The sequence below is a fragment of the Chrysemys picta genome, chromosome 5 (assembly GCF_011386835.1).
Source record: "Chrysemys picta bellii isolate R12L10 chromosome 5, ASM1138683v2, whole genome shotgun sequence".
Classification (NCBI taxonomy): domain Eukaryota; kingdom Metazoa; phylum Chordata; order Testudines; family Emydidae; genus Chrysemys; species Chrysemys picta.
The window spans coordinates 27,210,138-27,232,129 of record NC_088795.1 but is presented as its reverse complement, the minus strand read 5'-3'; the positions used below and the strand labels follow the sequence as shown (position 1 = coordinate 27,232,129).

The following is a 21,992-nucleotide window of genomic DNA, read 5'->3' as shown; positions in this document are numbered from 1 at the left end:
AATATATATATATATATATATATATATATATATATATATATATTTTTGCCTTGTAGGTGTAGGCAGAGTGGTTGGAGGAAAGGCTGTGTATGGGAACTTGGGGCCATGCTTCCTGACTTCCAAGTAGTTTTAATTATCATGTTCTAATGAGTCTCCCTGGTTTTTAAGCATATGTATACTTCCAGCTTTAACACTCTATCCGGGAACATACTGTAAATGCACTGAATGCAAGGGATGATTACACAACTCAAACATTCAGACCATTAGCTTGCACTATATATAAGGATTACAAAAACTTTGTTTCAAACATTTCCTCTTGGCACATACTCAATTACAGTATTATAATTGAGTGGAAGTATTTCCTCTTATGTACAAGAAGGTTAAAATAAAATCTCTCATTGAGGACTGGAGAGATGGATCCCTAGCTATTGAGGTCCCCCCCCCTTTTTTTTTTCTGGGCTATGCTTTAGGTATAACTAAGATCTATTTTTTTTCTAGTGTTACCTAAGTGTCTTTCATTGTATGGTGAAAGAACAAATTTGTGTAACACGCTTGAGCGCATACTTGATTCATGGAAGTTTGCTTTCTTTATGCTTGGACACTGCCTTTGGGTTTTAGTCCATAATTCTAGAGTCATCTCTTTATTGCTTCTCAGATCTGTTTTCACAGTGCAAAGGCAGGAGCAAATGGCTCCAATATCCTATTTGGCCAATAAGTAGAATAAGAAAGATTGTTTTCCCATCATCTGTCTGTTTCTAACCAAATGCAAGTTCTTAGCTAACCTATTTCTTCTTTCTCCTCATTCATGGTAAAGCTAGTGAAACTGCAACATCATATCAGGACTCTTGGTGTGAAGTAGTTTAGCTTCCTACAGAGGAGGCAACTGCATTTAAAGCTTGTACAGTTGCTTTTGAATGTGTAAGTGCTGAGTATGTTATCCTGAGGGGATTCTATGAAATGGCGGGGTGTGTGTGTGTAAGAGTTACTCTTTCCACTTTTTAAAGTTTTCTTTCACCACTGCAGCAAATACCAGGAGCAAATGCCAAATAGCTACTGGTGGGGGGGAATATTCTGCCACTCTGTCCTGTACAAAACAGTTTCCATTCATATTTTAGGACATCACCAATGGTTCTGAGCTTCAGACAATCAAAACTCTCCTGCAGACCCTCCTTCCATACTCTCTTGATTTTTGTAACCTGTTCCTCTCAGCCCTGAGTATGCGTGCTCTCTCTCTCACATCCATCCCATATAACATAAACCTGTTTAGATTCTTAGTCGTTTATTGCTCTGATCATATCACCTTCCTGCTTTTGGAATCTTTCTAGTGGCCCCATTTCACCACTTCAAGCTTCTTGTCCTCACCTTTCATGCCCTTCACAACTTTGCCTCTGCTTGCTAACTCTCTTATGTCATCCTCTACCACATCCAGTTAGCAAATCATCCCAGTCAGATGTCTTTTGTCATCTTCACCCACAAAGGTCTCTACTTCTTCTGTGCGTACAGGATAGACTAGAACACTTCCTTGAAGGCCAATAATCTCTCCTGCAAGACCCACATGTATCACACTGTCTGTCTTTAAGAAATCATCCAATTAAGAGAGGCTAGGGTGCAGGGCAGATGAGAATCAATGATGCTTGAATTTTAAAAGCACATGAATATTTGATTCTCTCCTCCTCCTTTGTATGGCACTTTTTTCCCTTCAAATTATGAGCCCATTATGGTATGAACAAGTCTTCATTTTGGGTTTGGATAGCACCTAGCACGATGGGACACAAGTGCATTTAATAAATATTTAAATAACAGTAGTTAATCTAGCCTCTCAGAGGGACCACATGCAGAATTTCAGTACCTACCCTAGCAGCTAGAACAGAATTCAGCACTGCAGTAAAAACTTCCATATGTGAATCCCCACTCCACCACTAGAGTTAGAACACACAGTAGCCAGCAAGCATCCTATTCCGAAGTTACTAGAGCTAAGGTAGAAAGGAACTGGAGATGGCCCCGGACAAAGCAGAGTGTGTTTCAGTTCAAATGTGTTTAGGGAATAGTTAGAAAGCTTTATTGATCAGCCAACTGAAAAATGAGTGGCCTGGAGCTATGCAATAGTTTTTGAGGGATGAGTGAATCTATAAAGTATACTAATCTGTAATGACGGTGCTGCTTATATAATAAGAATACTCAGCACTTCTATACACTTTCCCTCCAAAGATCTCCCTAGCTACTGTACAAAAGAATGTTTAAAAAAAATTGGCCACCCTTGTACCAATTTGATTAACAATGCTAATGAGTTATGTACCTAGCATTATTTATTCTTCTGCATTAGAATTGTTACCTGTTCTGATATTTTTCAGGACTCAGTAGGACTGTTATACAAACTGGACAAGTAGGATGTGAAGTTTCCTCAACTACTATAAGCACTAATCTCATGTCATCATATTTTAGGCATCATTTTCACTATGAAAAAGTTAAGTATAGTTAACTAATGTGAGTTAAAATCATAGTGAAGATATGGTAGGTCATAGGTTTTTATATGACCTGTCAGGGTAAATTAAAGATTTATTGTTTCTTCCTATTTCACCCTGCTAATTCATGTGATGACTACAGCCTAGGTCCAGGGAGGCAAGAGCCTACTTTCTTGCATGGTGAAAACGCATTGCAGAGGTGCTATCCCTTCTATCGTTGCTGGGATGTTTTGGACACATTCCAGGGGGTGGGTACAGGAAACTTATTTGGGGCTGTACAGTAGCAAGACCGCACTTTCAGGAGGTAACTTCAGCTGTGTGCTCACTATCTTGTTGCAGTGTGACACTTGGCCCTGTTGGCATGAACGCTAAAAGATGCAAACCTCTTCCCTGGTGAGCCATCTGTGCTGCAGCTTTGTCCCTGCCAACCTGTGCTGGTTGGCAGGTTGGGAATATGCCCCTCTCTTGCCCCAGCTGTGGGAGGGGGGACAGCCCAGAAGTCTATCAGGAGGAGGATGGTCACCTCCCCTCTGGCTGCGTCTGGGCCTAGGGAGCATCCCGAGCTCGCTGCCCGATCCAGCCCCAGCCCCAGCTACCCACCCCAAGGCCTTCCTCGCTGCGCCGGGGCGGAGCTAGGGCCTGGGCGTGGCCTGTGACCTCACACAAGGGGCGGGGCGGGTCGCGTCGCGCTGGAAGCAGGCTGCAGCCGCTCGTGCACCCAGTCGCGCCCCTCGCCCGCGGTGGCTCGTGCAGCTCCTTGCGCACCTGCGTGGCCGCGCCCCTCCAGCGCTCCCTCCCCCCGGGACCCGAGGCGGGGGGCGAGCGGCCGAGGCACCCCCCGGTGGGGCTGCCGGGCTCTGGTTTCGGGGTGCGGGGCTGGCGGGCGTGCGCGGGTCCCCGGCCGTTGGACCCTCCGGCGGCATGGCGGGGCTGAGGAGCCGAGCCGCCGGGCGGAGCAGCGGGAGTGCCGGCGACAAGGTGAGCGTGGGGGCGCGGCCCGGCGGGGGCGGGGGAAGGAAGAGGGGCGAGGTGACTCTCTGCGTGGCCTCTGGCCGGCCGGCTCGCTCCCTCCGCCTGGCAGCCACCGCGCCCCTTTCCCCGCCGGCCCTGATGGCTGTACCGGGGGCGGGGATGGTGAAAGGGAAGGGTGGTTCCTACACCCGCTCTCCCTGCTCCCCCACACATCACCTTACCCTGGGATGGGGGGAGGAGGAGGAGATTTATCTCCTCCCTAACCTCCCTCCCCCCCCCCCCAATTATGAAATTGCTGTTCAGTCACGACAGGGTCACACTCTAATTTGCACCAGCTGGCACCTTCCCTTAAAGTCTGTGCACTGCTGGTGGGGCGGGTAAGGGTTCCCTGCTCTTCCACGGTCCCTCTCCCTGCCTCTTTCCACGCAGGCCTGAGAGGTTGAGAGTAGATTTAGAAGAGTATTCAGTTCCTTTCTGGTTCTACAGCAAGAGGCCGGTCGGTGGTTGCTTCACTACCTGCAGTCTTCATTCATCCTGGCGGATTGTTTCCTGCAGTTAATCACTCCTCCCGCTTCAGTGCATAAAGTAGTTTGGGAGACATAAACTGCAAATTCAGGGATCTATTGACCTGGTATGTTGGGAAGGAAGAAAAACATTTACTGCTGAACCTGCCCTAGCTAAAGGTTGTCAGCCCTTCCATGGCAACTCTCTATATTTTATGGTTTTATAACTCTGATAAACATTTACTTCTGGACTCTAATGTGACTTACAGTATAACATTGCTGTTGAGGGAAAAAAGTTTTCAAAATATTAAGTCTCTGTGTAGCAGTGTTCATTATATTGGCAACTCTTACCCCTTTCCCCAAATGATGCAGTTTTGTTCACCACTCTAAAACAGATTTAAAAAACAGAATGATTATCATTATGACTAAAATTAAAAGGACACTCTAATTTTGAAAAATACAGTAGTTGTGTAAATGTTTTTTTTTGTAATTTAAAACCACTTTGGATTTAAACATTCAGTGTTTGCAACCTAAACATCCCAGCATTTTTCTAATGTAGGTGAACTAGACAGTGAAACTGACTAGTGTTTTTGTTTTCACTTGTCCCCTTGAACAATATTAGCAAGCAAATCATGAAAAACAAACAAACATAACTCATTCAAAAAGAGTCAGTGTTGGGTAGCATAAACTGAAGGTGTAAGCCAAGAAGAAAGCTAAATGAAGTAATGACTTACTGGGAGTCTGTAGCAATCTGCCCAAGAGGCTTTCTTTTATTTTTCTTAACATGCCCAATTCTTTCAACCTTTTTCCATAGGTCATTTTTTAAAAAATAAACTTATTTTTCTTGCTCTCATCTGGACTTCCTCCAGTTTGTCCACCTCTCCCTTAAAGAGCAGTGCACAAAACTGGACACAGTACTCCAGCTGAGGCCTCACCAGTGCCAAGCAGAATGGAACAGTTACCTCCCATGTCTTAGCTACAGCACTACTGTTATTACATCCCAGAAAGATAGATATTTGCCTTTTGCAACATCACTTTGACTCATTCAGTTTGTGATCCACTGTCACCCACAAATCCTTTTCTGCAGTATTGCTTCGTAGCCAATTATTCTCCATTTTGTATTTATGCATTTGATTTTTCTTTTGTAAGTGCAATACTCTGTTTCGACAGGTGTTCAATAACCATGACAGGAGAACATACACTAGATTTTTAGTTCACAAAGTGGTGGTAATCCCCACTGTCCTTTACAGCTGCATGACTTGGGTGACCTATAGAAAACACCTGGAACGCCAGCACCAGCACTTTCTCAGGAAGATCCTCAACATAAACTGGGAGGATCGCTGCACTAACATCAGAGTCCTCACGGAGGCCAATGCCTTCAGTATTGAGGCCCTGATTATCTAGCACTAGCTGAGGTGGAATGGGCACTGTGAGCTCATGCCTGATGCGTGTCTACCAACATAATTGCTATACACCCAACTTACTAAAGGAGAAAGGAAACAGTGAGGCCAAAAGAAATGCTTTAAAGACACCTTTAATACAAACATCAAGAAATGTGGCGTTGAGGCCACGCACTGGGAGACAGTAGCCCAGGTCAGGGTTAACTGGTGAAGACTTGTCAGAGAAGGGATGATCACTTTTGAGGAAAATTGCATTGCCCGGGTCACAGAAAAATGCCAGAAGAGAAAGGACAGACGACTGTCATGGCCCAAACCTGCCTTACAACATCACCCGCAATGAGTTTGCGGCTCAAGGATTGGACTCCTCAGTCACCAAAGGACCCATTAAAGAAAATAAAAACCTGTGGAAGAGATCACCCTCAACACTGAGGGATTGGTGACGATTCTGTATATGGGTTTTTTGGATTTCATCTTATTGCTTTCAGACCAATTCTCCAATTTATCAAGATAATTTTGAATTCTAATCCAGTCCTTCAAAGTGCATGTAACCCCTTCCATACAGCTAACGGTCCCGGTCCTTGACATGTTGGTTTGTGGGAAGCAATGAGACCACTTACAGTAGTAGTGCTAATTCAGACAAGTAAGGGTTTGCAGGCCTGTATTCGTAATAGAGGAGGCCTCTTCTGATGCTTTGACTTTGGTCTGTATATTTAAGCTATTAAAAACTTGAAAGAAATGACAAGCTTTGATATTTGTTGTTTTCATAGTACCTTGTTCTGAAGTCAAGATGTTAAACCTATGTATGTCTGGCCAAATGCCAGGATATAGCCTGATGTGACTTTTGATATCTGTGGAATATAAGTAGAAAATAGAAGTGCTGCAGGACATTGGAGTGTAGGACAAGCATTGAAACACTTATGTCTTAATGCTGGTGGAGTGGTAATACTTTAATTCCTTTGTCTGCTAGATTAAAATAAATTTTAAGTAGTTGAAAAATGTCTCTTTTTCTGTTGTTCCCTGAAATCATTTTTGTTACAAGTTCAGGAGCACTTTTATTGTGCCCACAATACATTCTAGCATTAGCAGAGTGTACAAAGGCCACAGCAACGAGAGTATTTCTTGTGTGCGCTTCGGTTAGCTAAATGCTTAATGTGGTAGGGAGGGGAGCAGGGTATAATAGTTTCACTGCAGGAGTTCTGGGTTTTATTCATGTATCTGCTACTGAGTGTTACTGAGGTATTACCTGCCAAAGGTATCCCTATCTCTGGAATGGGGGAAAATACAGCGGGTGTTGAGATCTAATTAAACGTTCATGAGGTGCTTGATGTCTGCATCTGTGGGCTTGTCTACACTTGCAATGCTACAGCAGTGCTTCAGTGTAGACGCTACCTATACTGATGGGAGGGGTTCTCCTGTCTGTATAGGTAATCCACCTCCCCGAGAGGCAGGAGCCAGGTCCATAGAAGATTTTTTTTCTGTTGACATAGTGCTGTCTACATGGGGACTTGGGTCTTCTTAACTGTGTTGCTCAGGGTTGTGGATTTTTCACATCCCTGATACGTGGGCGGGTCAATCTAATTTTCTAGTATAGCGCAGCCCTAAATAAGGGAGTGCAGTCCCTAACCTCTGTACTATGGAGAAAGAACCAAGGTGAATTATGAACCTTGCTGTACAGGGTCTGCTTAGCAGACCCCTATAATCCCCTAAATTTTGTTTGTTTAGGGTTCGGGTATCTTATAAAAACAAACTAACCCCCCCGCCAGTTTGCCTAAGGAAAGCCTAAGAAGGGCTTGAAGGGTTTGCTTCATTTCAGTTCGCTCCTGTTACTCCACTCTAACTACCCTAGCTCAAGTGAGAGTATGACTACACTGCCAAACACCACTCAAACTAAACAGAGTAACTGGATTAGCAGAGTGATTCGATTAGCAACTGGTGAGTGCTCGAGCTTCAACCCAGCCCACTCTGACAGTTTAAAGCACCACGTTAGCTACGGTAGAGACTAGTGTGGACAGAAGACTGTGTAGGGGCAAAACTAGTGTTTACAGTTCAACCTAACAATGCAGTAAAGACAAACACTAATATGTGCCTCTTGTCTGGAGTCAAGTGTGCACGTTTGTAGCCTGGTGTGCTTAGATGAGGCGGGGACTCATCACAACTGTCATTTTTGTCCTTCTATTATCTGTTTGACCCTCACTTTTATTGTCACATCCTGTCCCTGTGGGGCAGGGACTATATCACACAGAAAGTCACAGGTTTTCATTAAGTCTTTTAGAGAGTCTATGTTGTCCCTTCTCCAGGTGGTGATGAAAGCAGAAAATGCAATGAAATATATGGCAGCCTGGACCGTGGTAAGCAGGAGAAAGAGGGAGGCACGTGTTTTTCATGCATGACAGGTGCCATCGCCTATCATTTTTGAAATATTTAGAAAAAAACAAAGCAAATTCTTGGGTAAAACCTGGAGTTGAGGTTTAAAGACTATCACTCACATTGATTTAAAAAAACCCACTGAGACTGTTGAAATTTCCACATAATTCCCCTCTCTCCTCACCCCCAATAACCAAAAATTGGAAAGTCTGGAAATTCAAAGTTAATTCATTTTTAAAAACATTTCAACCAAAACCACTTGAAAATATGGAGATATTTGGGGTCACCCAAACATCCTTATTGTTTTTGTTTCATAACTATGGCTTTATCCAGAAACCTTGACAATATAAGCCACAAACGGCTGTTGGTTGTCTGATAAAATAAGTCAAATTAACACAATCTTGTTAGACTACTTTATTGTTGATCTAAGAAGGATTTCACACTGCCATTGTTTACATTGCAACCTTGTGTGACTCCTGACTTCTTTGGGGCCATAAACAGAAAGATTTGCACTTGACCACATTGAATTAAAAAAAAAAAATCATATGTGTAGGGGAGGGAAGGAGAATCATTTGACTTTGATCTCCTCCCCATTCCCACCCCCAAGGATACATCAGAATTCCCCATCTAATAATAGTTTAAATCAGGGGTTCTCAAACATTCATAGTTTAGATTCAAATTTAACAGAGTATCTAGTTAACTACCTCCTCTCCCACTTGTGACTGCCAGCCAGATTCTCTCCCATTTATATGCATGTAACATACCTGTAGCAATTACAGCAATCTAATACTACGAAAGTATTTAACATTTATTTCCTCTTTTAATGTAATCTGTGAACTAGAATTGACAATAGCCAGCACCATGTGACCAGACAGCTTTCTGTGTATCATTAGCAAGTGCTCTGTGGACCGCAGTTGGAGAACTCCAGTTTTAAATAATATGAAAACAAAAGTACTTCTTCATACTTAACCTTGTTTTTATTCAATATGGTTTATTATAGTATAGTTGCTTGTACAAATTGTATCTCTGTCTATCTTAGAGACTGTTAGGCAACTGCTCAAATAATTGTTGAGCAAGTTCTGCTACAGAATGCTATCACGTTAGCAAAAATAAATCTACAAATCGAAGATAGAACAGAAATCTCTGGAGCTCTTTGGACAGTGGTGTTTCTGTGGGAGTTTGGTTTGAGAGGATAGTGGTGATTTTGTGTTTTGAAGGTGCAGTGATTTCTTCCAGGTTGTGGCTTGATTCAGTGCTTGGTGATATCCTGTAACATGGGGGCAGTACTGACCTAGTTTGGCTAGGTTTTAAAGCCAATCTCTGGGGAACATTGGCGCAGCTAGCAGTTAACAGTAGAGTTTCTATGGGACTCTGTTTCCCCCCCCCCCCCCTTTCCCCTTCTTTCTTTCTCTTTCTTTCTTTTCTAGGAATAGGGTTAGGAAGAGAAGACAGTGGTTACTGAGGCAGCTGTAGAAGTGACCCAAGGAGGAGAGGAGACAAAGATGATGGTTAGGTGCAGAAGCTGTGGGATGTATATCATTCTTGAGTGCATATCTGACAGAAGCTATGTATGTGTGAAATGTCACCTGGAACAGCTCATGGCAGAGAAGATCCAAGGATTAGAGATGCAGTGGAGATGAGGGGATTTGAAGGTATAATACAGGAGAGGAGAGCAGAGGTGGTACAGACCTCTGAATATTTGTGGACACCTGGCAAACAAAAGGAACTGGAAGGCATTCTGCCAGAAGAAGAGGGTGATCCATTTGAAGAATGACCCTGAGGACAAGGCAGAGGAAGAGACCAGCTAGTGGTAGTGAAATCCAGTTGAGTAACAGATTTGCTGAACTAGTGAATGAGAAGAAACAGGCAGAAGATGGTGTGGTGAGGAAGAAAAACAAGAAAGACAGCCCCTGCAGAAGAGAGGAACACATGATGGAGATACTTGGGGATTGGAGCCTAAGGAAAAATTAGGATGATGTATAAGGGACTGCAAGAGAGAACATAACACCAAGAAGAACTAGGTGACTGGGGACTCCATACTCAGAATCTGTGTGATTGGGGACTCCATACTCAGAAGAATTGACAGTACTGTCACCAGATTCAGGGAACAGAAGAGTGCTGCCTGCTAGGAGCAAGGATACTAGATGTTGATATGAGGCTGAAAATGATCCTGTTGGAAGTGAGGGGGAAAAACCCACTGATTGTGCTGCATGTCAGGCTGAATGACACTGATCGATTTCCACGTGTATAGGGAGATGTGTTTGAAAAGAGAGGCTGTGATAGATTTTGGGAGGGACAGTGGGTGGGGGGAGAAGAATATGTAGTTTACACCTCCTGGGTGTCATTAACCTGAGAACATCCCATTGGGATGAATGGCCAGATCACACATCTGTCATCCTTTTGTATTTCAAAGGATTGGGCAGAGTTGCCTCCAGCTGGTAGATAGGCTCCTCACATTCCATGAATTACCACCTTCCCTTATCCTTATGATGCTTCCAGCCCTACTGGGGCATTGGGATCCAGGAGATGGGCAGAGCTGGTAGCATTCCAAGGAAGGCTTTTTGTTTTTTCCATACCCCTCAAAAAATAAGGGAAATTCACTGCTTGAAAACTTGATTAATGCAGAGTTAAGGTTGACCAGCAATGCCTTGTACCCTTCCAGAATATCAAATGCACCTGAAAACTAGAAAATAAAGAGTTAAATTAAAACAAACAAACATCTGAAAATCAGGGAATACAGAGTTAAGGCAATATCTTCCACACCTGTATCTGTCCAACTGTGCCTGTCTTCTGATGCTGACAGTTGGCAACCAAAACAAACTGGACATACCCCTAAGAAAATCTGCCATTTTTTGTGTTGTGTTGGATACAACACAATGCTATTCCATCATTTCTCTTCATACACTCTTACTGACCCTCACTTTGCGTTACTAAGATTTTTGGGCAATGAATAGTGGAAGCCTAGTGCTATCATGCTTCCAAATGCTGCTGAGAGAAAGGCATAGGACCAAGGTGTGTGCTGTGACTGACAGGAGCACAGAAGAGAAGGCTCATCCCAAGCGAAAGGGACGAAAAGGGGTTTTAAGTATCTCTTAAATTCTGAGATGCCCCAGGAAGTGGAGCTTTCCTTAAAATAAGTTAGAGTGGACCCTGGGAGCTTGAACTTATGGCAGCTTTACCCAGCTCCCAGCATAGAGCATTGACCATTTCCTCACAAACTCAGCAGGCCCCTGTGTTGGGGGTTGTGAGGAAAGTGTGTGTGTGGTGGGCAGGTGGGTGTGGCAGGACTTGAAAATCTGATCTGGATTTGAATTTAAATTCCAGATTACTAATTCAGATTCACTGTCTGTTTCTGGCTTTGAAAATATAAGTAAAATGACTTATTCATTGGTAGAACTGAAGTAATATTTGAGGCTGTTGAAGATTAATACTGGCAGCCTTGAAAATAGAACCTCATAAGGGCTTCTCCTAGATCAGTGTTTAACTGTAGCTCCTCACTCCTGGGAGTGGCAAGAAAGGCAGTTGGAGGGGGAGTCATGAGGCATTGAAAATTGTAATACAGTCCAACAGTATTTGTGTGGTAAAGTGCCTAGCACCGTAGAGTCATGGTCTATGCCTAGGGCTCCTAGATGCTGGGATAGTACTATTCATAAAAGCAAAGAAAATCTCACTCCCTGCACCACCCTTAAGGTATGTCTTCACTAGCGACGTGAAAGCGCTGCCGCAAGAGCGCTTTAATGTGGCTGTGTAGTCGCGGCACCAGCACTGGGAAAGAGCTCTTCCAGTGCTGTAAAAAAATCACCCCCACGAGGGGAGTAGCTGGGAGCACGGCTCTCAGTGCGGGTGCACTGTTTACACTGCCACTTGCAGTGCTCGGGGGTGTTTTTTGACACCCCTGAGCGAGAAAGTTGCAGCGCTGTAATGTGGCAGTGTAGACAAGGCTTTACCCTTCAAGGTCAAGTATTCTGTCAATTTCTCAAAACACACAGGCAGATTATATGGGATTATCTTTATCACTGACTCTTTTTGTGGGGGTTTAATAGTTAATGGAAGGGAGTTGTGAAGATCTGACTTCGAATAAGGGATTACCAAAATTGACCAATGCCATCCGATGATATTACAAAGTCACATCTTAGATCTACACCCAGTGGTATGTTCCCATAACTGTTCTCTTCTACTGAGGCTATTGTTCTGCTCATTATTATAGTCTCTTTCCTGAGAATGCTGAGGCCTTTTTTTTTAAATGCTGTTTTCTTATAAATTATAGCTTAAATTCGAGTGACAGCTGTATTAAGGTGTTTATTAATTTACCTTTCAATCCTTGTTTAGTCATAAGCTGTTAATTTTATTTTCAAGCTGAAACTCTTCAGGATTTCTCTGGTGGGGTTTTTGAAAGTTTGAATCAAACTATAGTTGAGCCCTTCTTGAAAATAAGTGGGAAAACAGTCTCCATTATATTAAAACAAAACAATCCTTCCAAAAACAACCACCCTCAAATATGATTTCTTGTAACTTTCTGAACAGCTGTTTTGCACAAATGGCTGGGGCTAGAATTGAAGTGGAAGTGTTGACTTTTTCTCATTGGAAAACCACACTGCATGTGTGAAATATTAGCACTAAGCTCATTCATAAAAAGAGCAGCCAAGGGGCATGGTGTTACCTGATTAATTAGCTGTGTACTGAAAAATGTACTGAAAGAAGCACTAAATGAGGTCTGGTTACACAAAAGCCCTTGCCTTAATCACCCTACATCTTGTACTTAGATGACTTTGTGGGTCACTATTTGCATATGGAGAATACTACACCACTATAAGATTGTACATATGAATCAACCTAAGATTTCTATACTAACCTATAAATGAAACACTTCCTTGATTGAGTAATTAAAGGAAAAACTAATTTAAAAGAGAATTTAGGTAAGCTGCCACCTACGTATTTCTCCTAAAGAAGCTTCTACCTCTGTTCTGTAGCCTTTTTGAGAAAGCTGTATAGCTGTGGCTGCATAAGCTAACTCCCCAAGTATGTACCCAGGGTACCAGGTGGGATTGTTCTCAGGCAGAGTGGATCGCTTTAAATCAAAGCAATCTTAATCATGATTTAAATCAGCAAGTAGAAACTTTAATTTAAATAGTCCATTTTAATCATGATTTGCATTTGTACTTTTCAGTTATTTTCCTAAACAAAGGTTGATTTGCATTGATAACCATTAAAACATGTTGATTTACAACTAACTCTAGCCTTTAGGCTATCATTCTGGTTAGCAAAAAAACAAAACCAAATTTAGTGATTCTACACACTTATTTAAGCACTTATATAACTTGATATCCATTTATTCAGATTCTTAATGTTTATATTCTATTTGTTAGAAAACAGTGAATGATGCATTTCTTATATATTAGGTTGATTTTTTTATTTGTGATTTGTATCAAACTATTTGAATGGAAATTCAAATTAAATTTAATGCACAAAACATTTAATTTTTATTAAATTAAAACTATAAGTCTTCAGGATACATAAGAAAACGTTTATCAAAACAAGTTTTTCATTTAAAACTGATGTATTAAAGAAAGTATCATCTGTAGTTATTGAGCTGAACATATTTTTTCTGGTCATCATTATCCTTCAAGATTGTAGAACTAGTAATCTCATTCTCTCTCATGTAGCTTTTATTCATAGATTTGAAGAGAAAAATAAGCTCTTTTTTTTTTTTTTATGCCCAGTTGGTTTCTTAACTGTGAATACACTAATCATTGAACTGAGCTAGCTGAATAAACTGAAAGGAAGAAAATATTCTCTCTGCACCTGCAGAAGAGGCCATTGCTGGCAAAAGCTGGTTTAGTACTTTAACAGACTCTGATTCTAGGCACTTAGTGAGTGACACAAACCATTAAGTTAATGGAACTTTCTGTAAATCTTGGTAGCAAATGTACTGCTTAGTATTATTTATATTTATTTTTAAAAATTTTAATTAAGTTTAGGCTTTAACAAAGGTTGACAATTTTAAATTTAGTTGTGTTTGTTTGTAAAAAAAACAACAACAACAACCTGTATTTAAATATATATTCATTTTTTTAAAATCCACGCTGTTCTCGAGTGGCTAGGCCATACTGCTGCAGTTACACAGCTATTTTTAGCAAGCTAGTACAAGTATGCATACACATGATGCAGTCACACCTCTTGATTGCAGTGCAGAGACACTTAGAGAGGAGTCATTTTGGCAGCTACGAGAGTCCCTTCTAAGGAGGTCTGGGTTCTGTAGCAGAAGTCTACAACTAAAATGACACTCCTTAATATAAAAGAGTGGATTAAAAAGTAGAAATATCTACCACCAGTAATCCTGACCAAATTGTAGTGACTTCAAAGCATGGTTCTTTTAACTCAAAAATGGCAACCTGCATACCTTACAAACTTAGTTTTCTATAGTCTTCTTTACCAGGACCCCCTTCAGTTGCTGTGACTTTCACAAATTTTATTTTATAGCTTGGAATGTCAATCTCAGCCTTTTAATAGTGCTAGGAACTGGGTTAACTTTCTATTAAAATCTCAAAAAACATCCTTGATCAGCACATACAAGAGTGTGGTATGTTTGTTTACTTGGTACATAGATTTATGCCTAAATTCATTTCAGATAGCTTGTTAGTGACCATCTCAAGGTAGGGTAAGCCCCCATCCCGAATTGGGGTGGAACAGTCCTGAAATACAGAACTCCAGTCCCAGTCCTGAGATGAATGACTCTGGGACAGCATTTGTGCCGGATTCACTGACGTACTGCTCTGCACATGCCTGAGGCTCATGGATGGTGCCAGCTTCTTCCTGGTGGGAGTAAGGGAGAGTGTGAGGTGGGCCTTGCCCCCCACTTGTCATGAGGCCCCGCTTCCTGCTCATCCTCTTTCTCCCTGGCGAGGCCAGAAGCAGGAGCTGGACAGTAGTAAGAGTTACCAAGGGAGCCTGGGCTGCTGTGGGATGCCCACACTGTGGAGGGGCAGGGACACGGGCTGCCCCCACCCAGGGAATATGGAGGGCTCCCCAGTGGCTTGTGCTCCCTGGGCAGCTCTTACCATAGCCTAGTTTCTGGCCTGGCCAGGGGGTGGGGTCTCGGGAAGAGGGGATTAGGGGACAAGGGCTCGGAGGAGGAGTGGGGCAGGACTCCTGTATGTGTTCTGCTTTTGCCTTTTGAAAATGTGGTCACCCTATCTTACAGGAACAATGGGTCTTCAGGACCTCTGAAAAATCAGGCCACTTCTATTTAAGGCCCCCCCCCCTTTTTTTTTTAAGGGGATGTGAGGGTAGCACTAGACATGAAATACAGCTGCAGGCATGTGAAGAGGATTTTGTTCAGAATGGAAACTCCTAATGTCTATGAACTTTCATAGAGACTTTCTAATCTTCACTGATCTGCCAGATGACTGCTCCATGTACCAAGTCATCACTCTTACTAAAACTCTCATTCTTCTATCAATCAGAAGAACCATTTCCAGTACAAAATGCTCATTCTTCTGCCTTTGGTTTCCGTATCTTCAGTGGCACTGGTATCATCTAGTCTAGCTGGAATGCAGCACCTGAGATCTCCACCCACATGCGTTTGTGCTAAAGCTAGAAAAAGCCTCATTTTCAACAATGCATTCTAATTAACGTAACCATTCTGACATATTTTCAAGATGTAGGCGACAGTTAGTAAGCTATTAAAGAACAGATCCAAAGATTTGTCTCCTAAAATGATTGAGGGATGATGGATTCATGACTGATGGTTATTCTGGGATAAATTATGCATGGAGGTACTCCAAAAGGTTCTTCCTGCAAGTTTGGGACTGCTTTTGGAAATCTCTAGCCAGGGAGTTGAGATCACTAAGAGGGCTGCAAATGAAAAACCATGATATGGAGCATGTCATATAACATGAAGGGTACAGGCTTGGTTGTAATTAGAAACTTAACCAGATCTGTCTGATACGTTTGTGCCCTATTGAATACATTATTTCCCCCCTATGAAGGACAGAAAGGTCTCTTTCTTCAAAAGCCCTCAGTTGCTACAAAATACATAATTGACATTCTTACTGGCTTTTTTTTTAAACGCACCCTAGAGTTATAATATGGTTATGGAAGGTATTCCTCCCTAGGAAATTTACTGTACATCATTCAGCTAAAAGTGCTATTTTCACTGTTCAGGTCAACAGCATGAGAGAAGTATTTAAGGTGTGCAGTTGGAACACAAGCAACTGAGAGAAGTCTCATTTAATATATTTTAAAAAAAATTTCCCTGTCTCTGGTCTTATACTTTTATTTCATTACTTAAGCTATTATCTAATATTTTTACACTATGCTAGATGCATTTCCAATTTTGAAATGCTGACAATCAAATGCTAAGGTGCTAGATGGGTCTATTACTTTAAACTTTAGCATAATTAAATGGATTTGATTTAGTTTTTCCACCATTTGTACTCTACACAATAGAAGCAATAAAGCTTTGAAAAAACCACCCAGAAGTGTCTGTGTCAGATAAGCTACAGGCTTAAAATGCAAATGGCTTGTATAGCATTTTGACATCTGTAGCAAGCCATTTTCACCACAAATACGAATTTGACCAAGAGCTTAAAAAATGCAGCACAGCATTAATTACCTGTAGCTAGGTAGCCTCTGTCAAGCTGTCTGGAGTGGCTCATGACTGAGTGCCAGCCTCAGGGCAGACTGTCAAGAAGCAGAGCACAAACTCCAGACAGGTATCAAGTGTGAACTTCTTATGCATTGTAACAGCCTTAACATGGAGTCAGACAGTCCTGTTGGGTGCTCCAGTCTATCTTGCCACCCAGGCAAGCTTGCCTTTGTGATAGATGGTCCCTTATACCAAAAATCATAATATTCAGGTTACTCCCAGTCCCAAAGGATCAGTCACTTACCCCAGATTAATTGTACCTTAGATCTCTCAGCAAAGACACTGCTTGTAGCCAAACCTATATTAAACTAACTAAAAGTTTATTAACTAGGAAAATAAAAAGTTATTTACAAGGTTTAAAGCAGGTAAATGTACACATACAAATGAGTTACAATCTTAGGTTTCAAACAGTAAAAGAAGCTGCTATAATATACAAGCTCTGTATGTCACTTAGGGCTAACCTGAGCTAAATAGCTTGGGGATCCCTTCCTTATGCATAGAAATATTGTCCTCTCCATATTCCAAGGAGCATGATGATCAGTTTTTCTTGACAGGGATTTTTATCTCCTTCCCCCAGAGCTCAAGCTGATGGGATGAGGGTTTGTGTACTCTCCATTTCATGGGTGTTTTGGGGGGGGGAGTAATCCACCAATGTTCCACAAGGGCTTGTCTGATGTCTATAGGCATTCTTTTGTTGGGCAGGAGATGACACCTTTTTTAGTAAACTAGTATTTCACACTTGATAATGCTTCTCTCCTAACAGTGGAGGTTTACAGTTTTACATCAAACACTTTTATAGTTACAAAGCAAACACTTTAATATTACCTTAATAGGATACAGATTAATGCATGTAGCAATTTACAAGCATTTCGTAAAGTCTAAACACATTCTTATAGTTTAACATTTGTTTTAACAATATGAAACACACAGGTGAGTTTCTAGCTATGCTTTTGTCAGTGTTCAATGAGGCCTAGGGGCCTTTGCATGAACTGGCACCTGTTCTGCCTGCATCACAGCATCTGTGCTTAATACTTCAGAAAGCCAAGCTTGCTGTTTCAACAAACTCAAAATAATGTCAGCTAAACAGTAGGGTTGAGTACTTTTGAAAGAAAAGGCAGGCAGGCACGCACAAGATGATATCCAAGTTTTCCTTTCAAACAATGGAAGTAAATTGCCACTTTTCTCCAAGTACCGCTAATGCAAACAGACATTATATAGGAGGCAGGGGGAAAAAAAAAAAAAAAAAAAACTATGGAGATAAGAAACTTGAAGCAATGAAACCGCAGACCGCAAGACTATTTGATCAAAGTAGCTACTTTCTTGGCTGAACAACCCTAGCTACCCGATTTACCAAGAGTAGTGTAATTCTGTTTATAGAACCTCTGATGTATTGTGTCCAGCATTTGGAAGTGAGTCTTCTAAATTCCTGTAAAGAAGAGCATGGCTTGATCTAGTAAACTAGGTGTAGGATGCACACTGCATAGTTAATGTTTGTTTGTAAAACACCATGGAGGCCTGTAGTGCTAGATAACAGAAGAAATTACCTTTCTGGAGGAGTTTACGTTCTTAAATTAGATTTCATTTATCATATTTGTGAGTATTGTGACAAAGTTCCTCCTCTACCTTGGTGGGTCCTGCACTTATTGGCAGATTTTCTCGCTTCACAGATTCACCTTGTGGGTCAGGAAACAGTCCAGAGACCTTCCCCTCTGGTACGGACTATAGTCCAGGTCAATTCCTCCTGTGTTTGATCAGGAGTTGGGAGGTAGTGGGGGGACCCAGGCCTGCCCTCTACTCTGGGTTCCAGCCCAGGGCCCTGCAGCTGTTTAGAGTGCCTCCTGCTACAGTTGCACAACACCTACAACTCCCTGGGCTATTTCCCCATGGCCTCCTCCCAACACCTTCTTTGTCCTCACCACTGGACTGTCATCCTGATGTCTGATAACACTTGTACTGCTCAGTCCTCCAGCAGTATACCTACTTGCTCTCAGCTTCTTGCACACCTCTTGCTCCCAGTCCTTCACACACACTTCTGGGCTTGACTGGAGTGAGCCCTTTTATAGCATCAGAGGGGCCTTAATTAGAGTCAGGTGCTTAACTGCCTCACCTGACTCTTAGCAGGTTAATTGGAGTCTGGTGGTCTATTAGCCTGGAGCAGCCCCTGTTCTGGTCACTCAGGGAACAGAAAACTACTTATCCAGTGGCCAGTATATCTCCCTTCTGCTACTCTGCTGTTCCCAACTGGTCTGAGTTTATCACAGTATCTTATTTTTATTTCATGCCTATATTGAAAAATACATCTTGCTTCCTCTTGATGATGCTGAGATTTTCATATGGTAACTTTGTTAACCTCCTTGAATACTGTACTTCTCTCTTGAGTCTCTATCCACCATATCAGTTAATAGTGTCTTCTAGAGTTTTACTCTCCTCTTCCCAGCATTGTGTTTAACCTTTTTAAAAATTAATTGAAAAACTCTTTACCTACCAAATGTGAATTTTGGCTTGTGTTTTTGCTGCAACAGTTAATTGTCTTGCTGCAAAAGAAAAATGGGTCCTTGAAGAGTTAGATTCCTTCACTTTTTCACTTAAAATGATGTGTTGCCTGGTTTAAGGAGCTGAAGACAGAGAACATCAAACTTATGAGAGACACAAGGTGGGTGAGGTCATATCTTTTATTGGACCAACTTCTGTTGGTGAAAGAGACGAATTTTGAGCTCCACAAAGCTCTTCTTCAGATCATGTAATTTTAGTCTTCACAAATTCTGGCAATACTTGCCTTTATTGCTATTCTATTGTAGGGATGGAATTTGGACACAACTCGCAGCCCAATCTAATAATAGGGGATGGTTCCACTCTCTGGTATCCACACAGACATCCTTTTCCCTTTTTCAAAAGTGACAGACACTTAGGAGCCTAAATTTCAGTGAAAGTCAGTAGTACTTAGGCTTCTACATGACCTTTGATAATGGGACTTAAAGCAGCATAGAACAAAGCACACTATAGAACTTTTAGTGCATGACAACATGATCCACGTGGACACTTAGGTCATGTCTACACCACAGAGTTAAGTTGACTTAAGTTACATCAACAATCATAAACCGCTGTAATTACATTACTTATGCATGTTCACACAACACTCTTTGTGTTGGCAGAGTGCATCCATAGTTGGTGCGCTAGCAGTGCACCATAGGTAGCTATCCCACTGCAAATTGTCACTGTCTGCCACTAGGGCTTCTGAGACTAGACCCTAGTGCATCATGGGGCAGACTCACTGCCCCATGATGCAGTTTTCTCCATCCCATCATTCCATGGGCTTCTGACTACATTTTGTACCATTTTTCAACTGCCCCTGTAAACTTTGCGCCCGCCATCTGTGTCTGAAAGCACAGATCCTGCACTGCTCTCCAGTCTTGTGATGAGCATTATGAACACACTGCAGGATCAGCCGCATTATTTCATGAGCTGCAAATCTAGAAATGAATCTGTGGTGCCTGCCCTGCTGTGCACTGAGTGGTGGGACTGGGTCGTGATGCAGGTATGGGATGGCAGGCAGTGGCTGCAGAACTTTTGGATGCACAAAGCTGCTTTCCTGGAACTGTGTGCTGAGCTTGCCCCTGCATTGCGGTGCCATTAATTGCCTCCTGCTGTGAAGGACTGTGACTCTGGGCCATGTGCAGGAAATAATGGATGGCTTTGCAGCAATGGGATTCCTTAACTGTGGCAGAACGATAGATGGCACGCATATCTCAATTTTGGCTTCAGACCATCTTGCGATGGAGTGTATCAACAGAAAGGGTTACTTTCGATGGTATTGCAGGCACTGGTGAATCACTGGGGTTGTTTCACTGACATCAACGCGGGCTAGTCAGGGAAGGCGCACGAGGCATGCATCTTCAGGAACACTGTCCTATATAGAAATCTGGATGCAGGGACTTTCTTTCCAGACCAGAAGATTCCAGTAGGGGATATGGAAGTGCCCATAGTGATCCTGAGAGACCCAGCCTACCCCTTACTCCCGTGGTTCATGAAGTCTTACACCAGAAACCTTGACGGCAGCAAGGAGAGCTTCAACAACAGGCTCAGCAGGAGCAGAGTGACTGTGGAATGTGCTTTTGGCAGATTAAAGGTTGACTGGTGCTGCCTTTTTGGCAGATTAGACTTCAGTGAGGAAAATATTCCCATGGTCATAGCAGCCTGCTGTACTCTTCCCCCTGGATTTCAAAAATGTTATGCAAAGTTTCCCAAGGGGTAGAGCATTGAGGTGGATCGCCTGGTGTCTGATTTTGAGCACCCAGACGCAGAGGGGCTCAGCAGGGGGCATTTTAAGGCTTTGAAGCAGCATTTTGACAATGAGCCCTGGAAATGTCTTTCTGTGATGAATTCAGGCAGTCATTGTTTACTTGCCATCTTGAATGACCCTTGTACATATTGCTGCCTGAGCCTTAATCATAGTCTGCCTATGTGCTGATTTGCTACTGTGTATGAATTTCTGCTGCACCCACCATGTGTAGGACACAAATAAAGAATGATATTTCTGAGACTACATTTTTATTAAACAGAAATACACAGATTTCCATTTCCTGCCAGAGATGTGACACTGAGCAGCACTCTCTCAAATGAGGCTCTCACAGCTGTGTATAAATCCAGCTGTTATGGAACTGGTCCCTAGGGGTGAAGTGCAAAGGGTACCGTGATGGGCTGGCACCATGTGAGGCATGTTTGTGGAGAGTTTGACGAGGGCATGGAAAGCAGTTCTGTATGGGCTGCAGGGGGAGTCAAGCACACATGTTCCAACTGCAGCGCAGTCAGGGACCTGAGCATCTCTGTTTGGTCCTCCATGAGCTTTATCATCCACTCATGCTCCTCTATTATTCGCTCCTGCCCCTGTCTTCGCTGGCTCTCAAGGGCACATCTACAGAAGCAAAAAAAAAAAAAAAAAAAAAAAAAAAAAAAATAGAAAATCAATATTGTGAGTGCACTCTGTCTTGAATCATAGAGGGTGCTTGTAACTTTTTTTCTTGCTTTCCCTTGGCAAATATGCAGCATGGTGAGAGCACTCAACATGGTGAGGTCAGCCTGGGGGGAAGATGCAAGATGTGGAAAAAGGATCTGGGTGGTTTCAGAAGGGGATCACTAGAAGCGCCTAGGGACACTATTCTGAATACTGGCACCATTTTCCACAGGCGGGGTGATTGAAGCTGATCTCTCTATTGAGGGTAACCAATGATGCAAGGGTGCATCTCCTGCATGTGTGTAGCTTCAGACCAGGTCCATAGGCTGCTCGTCTGTGTGCTGCTTTGGTTTCTGCAGAAGTAATTGACGATTGGCGTGGCAAAGTTTCCTACAATGGGAGAAGAAACAAAGCAGCTCTGCCAAGGAACCTTTGTCAGAGGATTGCAGAATACCTTCATGAAAGTTTTCTAGAGATTTCTACATAGGATTCCCAGGAAATCCCGGTGTGCATTAACAAACTTTTCTTCAGGACCCCCACTGTGTAGATGCACAGGGGAATGAGGAACAGATGGAAACAGTAACTAGTGTTGGTAATTTCTATCCCTTTTCCCATGTGCACCAAGTAACAAAATAAGACGCCTGTACCTCATGTCACTATGTAGTATCAAAGCAAATTGAGTACATCCCGGAA

General features: G+C 42.5%; 1 protein-coding gene across 2 annotated transcripts in view; it reads left to right on the top strand.

Annotated features, from left to right (window-relative positions):
- The first annotated feature begins 3,121 nt into the window (after window positions 1-3,121).
- CDS1 (CDP-diacylglycerol synthase 1) overlaps window positions 3,122-21,992 on the top strand; it is a 62,874-nt gene continuing 44,003 nt past the window's right edge. The window contains exon 1 of one of the 2 annotated variants that reach the window (XM_065597595.1): window positions 3,122-3,440. In XM_065597595.1, coding sequence (XP_065453667.1) covers window positions 3,384-3,440 — 57 coding nt within the window. In that variant the 5' untranslated portion in view covers window positions 3,122-3,383. The remainder of the gene's footprint in view (window positions 3,441-21,992) is intronic. The other variant, XM_065597594.1, reaches the window with a different exon arrangement.